The 9,288-nt window shown below is 38.4% G+C and overlaps 2 protein-coding genes across 4 annotated transcripts in view; both read left to right on the top strand.

The window, feature by feature from the left end:
• LOC107564001 (transcription elongation factor B polypeptide 2-like) overlaps nt 1–3,043 on the top strand; it is a 7,080-nt gene extending 4,037 nt beyond the window's left edge. The window contains exons 3-4 of the mRNA XM_016248985.1: nt 1,621–1,729; nt 1,824–3,043. Of these exons, the coding sequence (XP_016104471.1) occupies nt 1,621–1,729; nt 1,824–1,936 (222 nt within the window). The 3' untranslated portion in view covers nt 1,937–3,043. The remainder of the gene's footprint in view (nt 1–1,620; nt 1,730–1,823) is intronic.
• Nucleotides 3,044–4,482: 1,439 nt separating this feature from the next.
• Nucleotides 4,483–9,288, top strand: part of LOC107564000 (uncharacterized) — a 16,836-nt gene continuing 12,030 nt past the window's right edge. Inside the window, exons 1-3 of one of the 3 annotated variants that reach the window (XM_016248982.1) lie at nt 4,483–4,575; nt 5,814–6,197; nt 7,798–8,038. In XM_016248982.1, the coding sequence (XP_016104468.1) occupies nt 4,510–4,575; nt 5,814–6,197; nt 7,798–8,038 (691 nt within the window). In that variant the 5' untranslated portion in view covers nt 4,483–4,509. Of the gene's footprint in view, nt 4,576–4,610; nt 4,649–5,813; nt 6,198–7,797; nt 8,039–9,288 lie in introns of those variants that run through there. The other 2 variants (XM_016248983.1, XM_016248984.1) reach the window with 2 other exon arrangements.

Below are 9,288 nucleotides of genomic sequence, written 5' to 3'. Positions count from 1 at the left end.
CTCTTGGTGCATAAAGAAGATCTGTAAAGTTGCAAAGACTAAAGTCTCAAAACCAAAGAGATATTCTTTATAAAAGTTAAGAGTCAGCCACGCCTACCTAAAACGGCTCGTTCTAACACGCCCCCACTTCTACATCACTATGTGGGAAGATTTGCATAACGCCGCCCAAATGTTCACGCAAAGAAAGAAGGCGTAATATTGTTGCCGCCGCCGTCATGTTGTGAAGGTGCTGTGTGTTTCGTTGTGAAAGCGAAACTACTTTGTTTGGCCTTCCAAAAGAGGACGCTATCCGCTTCGTCATGCCTGGAGCTGATCTGTGCTGGTCGCTGAGGGAATACATCAACGTCGCGCTGTGGATCGCCGGATCGGCTTTCCCCGTGGACGAGTCCAGCCCGGGGTCGCCACATGTGGTTGCCGCAAGCCCGCCCGTCTCCACTCACTCAAGCCTGCCGTGTGTGACGCTGTGTGTTTCGTTGTGAAAGTGAAACTACATGGTTTGGCCTTCCAAAAGAGGACACGGCTAGAAATCAGTGGTTATGTTGTATTTACAACACTGTTCCAGAACAGTACAACCCAAATATTCAGATGTGTGCAGCGCATTTTATGGAGGACTGTTTCCTGATCCTGCAAGAGTAGACTACAATGCCGGCTGTTCTGACTCACAGACTGTAAGTAAGTTTTTTTTTATATTAAAGAATTTGCCACTGACGATTCAAACATGAGTTTGTAGAGTAGCGCTTGTTGTTTGTCATTTCTCCGATCACAAATGCAGACATGGTTTTATGTTTAAGCGGCGTGATGCAACGCGTCAAAAGACAGTTTAAGTCATTATAATCCGTAATTATGTCCCCACTGGATGCAATAAATGCCTCGTTTATAATGGGTTTTAATGTTTTTGAATCGTCGCTCCGGCCGGACAGGGCATCACAGTATGGTAGGGGCTTAACATTTCCGTCACACACTTGAGGTATTCGGCCAATCACAACGCACTGGATAGCTGGCCAATCAGAGCAGGCCTCGCTTTTCAGACCGATGAGCTTTGTAAAAATCTACGCGTTTCAGAAAGGCGGGCATAGAGGAGAAACAATAATGTACAGTATGTGGAAAATAATGTTTTTTTTTTACCTTAAACCGCATAAACACATTTCATTACACCAAATGTTCTTTTTTAGCAACATATGACCCCTTTAAGTAAAGATCATGTTCCATGAAGATATTTTGTAAATTTCCTACTGTAAATATATTAAAACTTAATTTTTGATTAGTAATATGCATTGCTAAGAACTTCATTTTGGACAACTTTAAAGGCGATTTTCTCAATATTTAGATTTTTTTGCACCCTCAGAATCCAGATTTTCAAATAGTTGTATCTCGGCCAATATTCCTATCCTAACAAACAATACATCAATGGAAAGCTTATTTATTCAGCTTTCAGATGATGTATAAATCTCAATTTCGAAAAATTGACCCTTATGACTGGTTTTGTGATCCAGAGTCACATTTATGAATGTGCAATGTGACCACATGCAAATCAAAATTAGGCTGTTGTGGACTAGTTAGAGTTGAAGTGATTTTGAGTATATTATGCACTTTATTAAACAATCTCTTCATGTCCCCCAGGATGACATGCTTCTAGAAGATAGTAAGACTCTTGGAGACTGTGGGTTCACAAACCAGACAGCCAGGCCTCAGGCTCCGGCCACAGTAGGACTGGCTTTTCGCATCAGTGGTGAGCTCTTGTTTCAATCGCTTGCCTTGTGTCCCGCTATGTTATATTTGGTGATCTGAATTTGCCTACCGTGTCTGTTTTTGTTTTATCACAGATGATGCTTTTGAGCCTCTAAGAATAGAGGCCTTCTCCAGCCCTCCTGAGCTTCCTGATGTTATGAAGCCTCAAGACTCGGGCAGCACTGCCAACGAACAAGCCGTGCAGTGAAGGAGGAACTGCTGATAAAGGGTTTTGGGGGGGGGGGGCTAGGGGGGGTAAAGAGTGTCCAAAACACGTGTTTTAAGTTGGTGGTGCGTATTGAGTTACAAAAAGAGCATGAGTGAGAGTGATCTTGTGTGATATTGTAACTTTGCTGAGAATTTGAATCGCTCTCCCTGTTACTCCTCACGTCCCATCGAGCACTAGCAGCTTACTCTCACTGTATTGTCGCAACCCCTTCCAATGTTCAGTGTCAGCTCATCTACAGGTTAATCCACCAATCACAACGTCCCATTTTGATTTGGTAAAGTTTCCCTTGATTTCTGAATGAATTGCTCATTTGTCAGACAGCTGTTAGTCACCCGTCAGAGGTGGTTAGATATCTGAGTATTTAAACCTGTGTATCTTATTTAATTCACACAAATGTTATGTTTGGAGAGTTAAACGTTTTGTGCTTTTTGTGTGTTTCAATATGTTAGGGGCGGGGTGGGGTTGTGTTTGAGGCTGTAAGGTTTTACAAATGCCCACTTTACTGATCGCATTTACAGTACACTGTTGTGTGTTAATGAATATTGTTATTATAATTATTCTTATTTAGATCCTGCATCATTTTATTGGAGGGCAGAAGGCCATAGGCTGAAACGTTTTGTTACCGACATAATATAGTGTAAATGCACATAGAACTTACTGAACATCAGAATGGGCATGGATGCCGTCAGGTTATACCTGCAAATCAATACATAGCACATGGTTAAGGTGAATTCTGACATAAAGTGGTTTCATTGTAAATACATTTTTCCACTCGCATTGTTGCTTCCTGAAGTGTGTTTTGCTTTTCTTTACAGTTTTGTGTTGGAGGAGTTAGTGTCCGCTTCTTTCTTTTTGAATATTTGTTTGGAAGCTTAAGTATTGACATTTAATTCCCTGAATTTGTATTTAAATCAAAGGGGAGTGTAAATGCTAGTCAGGTTTGTTTTGTGCGTGTGCGCGGCATTTTAAAATGGTGGAAAGAATCAAGTTAAAATGTAAAGATCAATAAGAATGAAGTCTTTGGGCACAGTTGCTTGAACAAGTGAATGTTTAACTTTAACACAAATGCTGATATTGTGTTCATCCTCATCCTTTTTGCAAACTCGCCCCTATTCTTCTCAGTGATGGCAGTGTTCCTTCACAGTACTCTTGCAAAAACAAACAAAGTAAAAAAAAAGAAAATCATGCTGCAGTATCTGTAACTGCGTTTAAAGGAATTAAAATCAGCCCTTTTCCACTCCTTGTCTAATGTTCAGCGTCTGTTTTTTAACGGTGTTGCTTTTGGGGCTTTAGTTTTTGTTTTTTAATTATTATTATTTATATAAACATGCAGATATAATAACAGCCCACAATAGAACAAAAGAAAAGCAACAAAAGCCAGGGGGAAGAAAATTAACAAGAAATATGAAAAGCTTTCCTCGCTTCAGTTTTTTCAGAAGCGTTTCAAAATATTACTGAAATTAGCTGAAAACGCCTTAAATGTGATTTGATATTGGAAAATTTGCATTTATGCATTTGAAACTTAGAAGTAAAAGATTTATAAGATGAAATTAGGTTTCAGTTTCTGTATTAGTAAAACCAAGCAACACACACACAAAAAGTACACAATCACATTCCTGCAAAAACATTACCCAAAACTTCTGTAATATCTGGGGGTTTAGGTGCCCTGGAACTTTTCAATGAACCTGAACGATTCCGATTGAATCACCGACGATTCATTGAACCGAGAACCGTCTCGCATTCGGACGTCCGATCGTAACGAGTAAGTGTATTTGGAGGGCTTGACTGATGTAAGAGATGTAAGTTACTTTAACAGCTGAATAGCAGAAATGTTACATACTGGAAATATGTTTACGACTTGATCAACAAGAATACGAAACAGAGTTGGGTTAAATAAATAGTATTTTATTAAAACGTCCTTTAATTATTTTCAAAGAAAAGATGAGTTTTAGAAATGAGTATTGCCTAATGCTAATTACATTTACAGGTTTCACATGAATTAGTTTAAATTATTTTCAACATGAAACTGCAATAAACACTCTTATTTAAAATATGAAAGTCCAATTCATTGAAATGTCAGGTCGGACCTCCAGTCTCTCACCACTAGTATCAATCAAATTCAGACTGAGTCTAGTAGAGAACAAGTTGAAAGAGAAAAATGGGTATATCGACAGTTTCCTATGTACAGAATAGTGTAGCCTATAAAGTAAAGATACATCATTTACAGTCTTTTTGCTATAAGACCTTTTATTTCTGTCACTGTATTAAAGTCATGACCATTTTATTACTTTGCCGTTAAGCGAGATTTAGTTAAGAGATGGATGTCGTATTGAAATCTTATAGGGGATGGAGCATCGAATAATTATTTAAGTAGAGATATTTGTGTGTATACGTGTGTAGTAAGAACAGGAAAAGCAAAAACAAGGAAGAAATTGATTATAAATAAACCATGACTGCAAAAGTAGGTGGCGATATGCACACAGGATGTAACGCGCCAAAAAACGGAAGAAGAAGAAATCTTATAGGATCAATCATAGTTGTTGAGTGTGCGCATGCGCGGTAGGTACAGTTGTCTAATAACAGAAGCTAATGGAAAGAGAGGATCGTCTGTTTTAAAGGTCTGTCAATTCAAATATCTTCTCCGTGTTGTGGTTTCAGGTTATAATTAATATGGTCGCGCCATTAAGAAATGTAGGTTTCAAGACTTTTATTTCATTTCAAAATCGCGTCTGTCTGTTGACTCAATCACTAACGTTAGTTGAGCTAGCCATATTAGTTAACTTAACGTTAGTTCATTCATTTTGCACGGTGAAGTTCTAGCGCTTAGATCTACTGACTGGTTTTACCCTCATTATTGCTTAAACTGAGATATGTATTCCAGTTACTCTGCTGAATCTATTGTAATAGCAACGTTTAGCGTATGTTTTTTGAGAGACAAACTTACTTGGCTAGTTGCCTTCATCCCTTGATTACGGTGGCCGAGAGAGCTCAACGCGGTGCAAATAGAAAAAACACCTGCAAATTAAGAAAACATCTTAATCAATTTGACAACACACGCGCTGCAAATGCTCACAACACAAACAAATAAAGAAACGCGCTGCAAATAGGCACAGACCATGTCCGGAAATGTTTAAGGGAACTGCAAAGTCATGAACATGGCTGGCACATATTTATCAATGTTTGCTCTGAAAATTTCTCTGAAGATTTTTGTTTATTTTAACATCCTGATCTTACCATTCCTTTGCTGCCTCTTCTTCTTCTTTTTTATTTATTTTAATTTTTTTTATTGTTAGCCTAAATAAGCTGACGAAATACACAATTACTGTAACTGTGAAAGCATGTAAGCTGGCTAACTTTACAACTTCCCTTACAAAAATTAACCATAAGGTTTTACTATTAAAATTAATTAATAAATACATTTATGTAAAAAATAAATAAAAACAAAAAATGGTTACTATAGTTAAACCATGGTAACCACAAATTAACCATGGATTTGCTACACTAACCATAGTTTAACCATGGTATTTGTACAACTGTGGTTATAGAAATGGTAATCAATACAAAAAAAAAACATGGTTAATTTTCGTTTTGTTGCCGCTGCCAGGATTTGCGCTTGCTCTCTCTCTGTAATTTTGGCATTGTTGGGGTCCTTCCGTTGTGGTGTGTACTTGCGTTTCTTTATTTGGTTGTGTTGTGAGTATTTGCGGCGTGTTTCTTTATTTGGTTGTGTTGTGAGTATTTGCAGCGTGTTTTTGTATTTGATTGTGTTGCGAGTATTTGCAGCACGTGCTGTCAAACTGATGAAGATGTTTTTGTATTTGCTGGTGCTTTTTCTATTTGCATGTTTTTTCTGAAGTTGCAGCACGTTGAGCTCTCTCGGCCACCGTACTTGACTCCTATATATTGCATCCAGATGGAGGCTCGTAAAAAGAACGTGGCGGCTGCAGGACGGGTGATAATGGACGTGATCCAGGCTGAATGGGAGCCGCTGTCTCACTGGGAGCTTGACCAGCGACTGGACCGTGCAGTGGCAGAGATGATAGAGGCTGACCTGGTGGCCCAGGTCCAGGAGCAGATGACCTCTGTGTTAATGCAAGCCTCTCAACAGGAGGATTCAGCGCCACCAGATGAGGCAGAGAAAGCCACTCCTCGGCTGTCAGGGTCCAGGACAGCTGTTCAGGAGTCTGCCTTGCAGCGTGCACATGCTACTGAAGTCATGGAGGCAAATCCTACAGTACAGGTTAGTGGTCGACCGATATATCGCCAAGGCCGATATTTGGCATTTTTCAAATATCGTCATCGGCCGATAAGTTTATGGCGGGATTTTTTTGATGGTACGCCGGACTTTTATTTTGACGGCGCTGAGAGCGGCAGCACCTGAACACACAGCGCTCACATTCAGTGCATTACAAATAGGATATATTGCCCTCCGAAGGGCACTTCGGAGTGAAAACAATCATGGCCGCCATATTGAAGGGTCGTTCCAAACCGAAGTGCTCAAAACTGGCCACTTCAAATGGCCCTTTGGAATGAAGGATTTCGAAGGGTACAACTGATGGACACTTCGGGCTCCCATGATCCTTTGCGCAGATTCTATGCACAATGACGGCGCCTCCATGTGGGCACGTGATGACACATCCCGGGAACTTCAAGAAACAGTTGTTTGGTCCCCTACACCCTTCAACCCTTCGAAGCTCTCACTCCGGAGGGTAAACCCTTTGAAGGGATTAGGGCATAGGGATGAGCCCTTCCGAATGGAACGCAGGGATTCTCCCTCTTGATACTCCCTCGCTGTCATCATTAACAGTTCTGTCCACGGACATAAGTCTGTCTAATAATCAGATAGAACTGTTAAACAAAGGAATTAAAATGTATAAAAAAGTATTACAACGATTGCTTTTATATTGTTAGTAATAGAAAGGCAAACATTATAATACTTTCTCGTTTGCCGTCAGCATTCAGCAAATACGCATTTACATCATTTAAACAAATCTTTGAATGACTAATGAACATCTAATTTCAAAAACCTTGCAAACTTAGTTGAATCCAGCTGTGAGATCTTATGAAGTGTGCATTTGTATCCTGCACGATCACGTGTACTCTGCATGATGGTCGGTCCGTGCGAATTGCATACGGACAGGAGGAGAGTTCAGCTATAATATCGGCTTTATATCGGCCACCCTGCTTTCCAAGATATCGGCATCGGCTGTAAAAAAAAAAACAATATCGGTCGACCACTAGTACAGGTAGGTCAGGTATCTCATGCACTTCATATATATTAAAGTAATTTTCATGATTAATTTTCTCACTTTACATCAGTAGTTCTCAACCAGGGGGCCTCAATATAACTTGAAAGGGTTTAAAATAAGACAAAACAAGCATTAAAATAAAGCAGAACCAGGACTCACACAGTCTATAAACACCTGAATATATGAGGTAGTCTAATTTGAAAGACCTGGAAAACTAATGAAAATTATTTTTTATTCATTTATTTTTTACTCAGTTTCTACCTAATAAAATATTTTAGAGTTTGGAATAGCTAGAAAAGTTTGGAATAATTAAAAAAATTTTAAAAAGTAAAATGTTTTTGAAAGAAGTCTCTTACTCATTTATTTGATCAGAAATTCAGTAAAAACAGTGTGTGTGTGTGTGTGTGTGTGTATATATATATATATATATATATATATATATATATATATATATATATATATATATATATATGCTGAGGCTGCAGTTATTTGATTAAAAAAAATACATTAATATTATAGCGGATTAAAAGAGAGAATTAAAAAGGTTGAGAACCACTGCTTTACATCATGTTGTTTTGTTATTTCTTGCAGTATGTGACAAATTTTCTGCAAAGCTCCAACACAAGCTACAGCAAGAACCGATTGTGCTCGACTGTTCGACTGTCCTTGTCTCACACTGTCCTCCTGTCCCTCACCCTCCTGTCCAAACGCATCAGCTATCGCAGTGTGTCCTCTAGTTTTCATCTGGAGAAGGGAAATATTCACAGGATCTTCTTCTCTTTCTGTGATCAAGTGATCGCACAAAAGGATCAGCTCATTCAGTGGCCTGCAGGTACTACAGGCCTACAGAGTTAATTAGTCCACACAATTATTTTTATCTCAGAATCTAAGCCTATTTTCATGGCAAGAACATGATGAAATTGGTTTAAAAATAGATAAATATATTAGTATTATATATTAATTTATTTTTATTAGTTTATTTTATAATTTACATACAGAAGAGTAAAATTTAGAATAAAAACGTTTAGAATTTAGAAGAATATAAAAGGTTTTTTTGTTAGTTCACAAATTTTTAGAAGTCAATGCAAATGCATAAAATACAGTGTCAAGGTTCACATTGCATTAATTAATTAATTTATATTATAATTAAAACTAAAACAACATGGAAAAATATTTTAATTTCTTTAAATTGGAACATTAACTGAAATAAAATAATATGAAAAAATAAATTTTCTCTTAATTTTCATTTAGTCTAAGTTAGTGGTCGACCGATATATCTGTTTAGCCGATGCGTTCGTGGCGGGACTTTTATTTTGACGGCCCTGAGAGCGGCAGCGCCTGAACACACAGTGCTCACACTCTCCCTCTTGTTCGCTGTCGTCGTTAACAGTTCTGTCCACGGACATAAGTCTGTCTAATAATCAGATAGAACTGTTAAACAAAGGAATTAAAATGTATTAAAGTATTATAACGATTGCTTTTATATTGTTAGTAATAGAAAGGCAAATATTATAATACTATCTCGTTTGCCGTCAGCATTCAGCAAATACGCATTTACATAATTTAAACAAATCTTTGAATGACTAATGAACATCTAATTTCAAAAACCTTGCAAAACTTAGTCGAATCACCTGCACGATCGCGTGTACTCTGCATGACGGTCGGTCCGTGTGAATTTAAAGGGGTCATATGATGCGATTTAAAATTTTTCCTTTCTCTTTGAAGTGTTCTCTTGGTGCATAAAGAAGATCTGTAAAGTTGCAAAGACTAAAGTCTCAAATCCAAAGAGATATTCTTCATAAAAGTTAAGACTTGTCCACACCCTCCTAAAACGCCTCGTTTAAACGCCCCCACATGTCTACGTCACTGTGTGGGAAGATTTGCATAACGCCGCCCAAATGTTCACGCAAAGAAAGAAGGCGTAACTTTTATTCTCGCTGTAGTATTGTTGTTGCCACCGCCGCCATGTTGTGGAGATGCTGTGCGATTCGTTGTGAAAGCGAAACTACTTTGTTTGGCCTTCCAAAAGAGGACGATATCCGCTTCGTCATGCCTGGAGCTGATCCGTGCTGGTCGCTGAGG

Source organism: Sinocyclocheilus grahami, unplaced genomic scaffold (genome assembly GCF_001515645.1).
Source record: "Sinocyclocheilus grahami isolate Dianchi unplaced genomic scaffold, SAMN03320097.WGS_v1.1 scaffold901.1, whole genome shotgun sequence".
NCBI lineage: Eukaryota > Metazoa > Chordata > Actinopteri > Cypriniformes > Cyprinidae > Sinocyclocheilus > Sinocyclocheilus grahami.
Note: the sequence above shows the minus strand (reverse complement) of the source record. Positions and strands in the feature narration are given on the sequence as shown.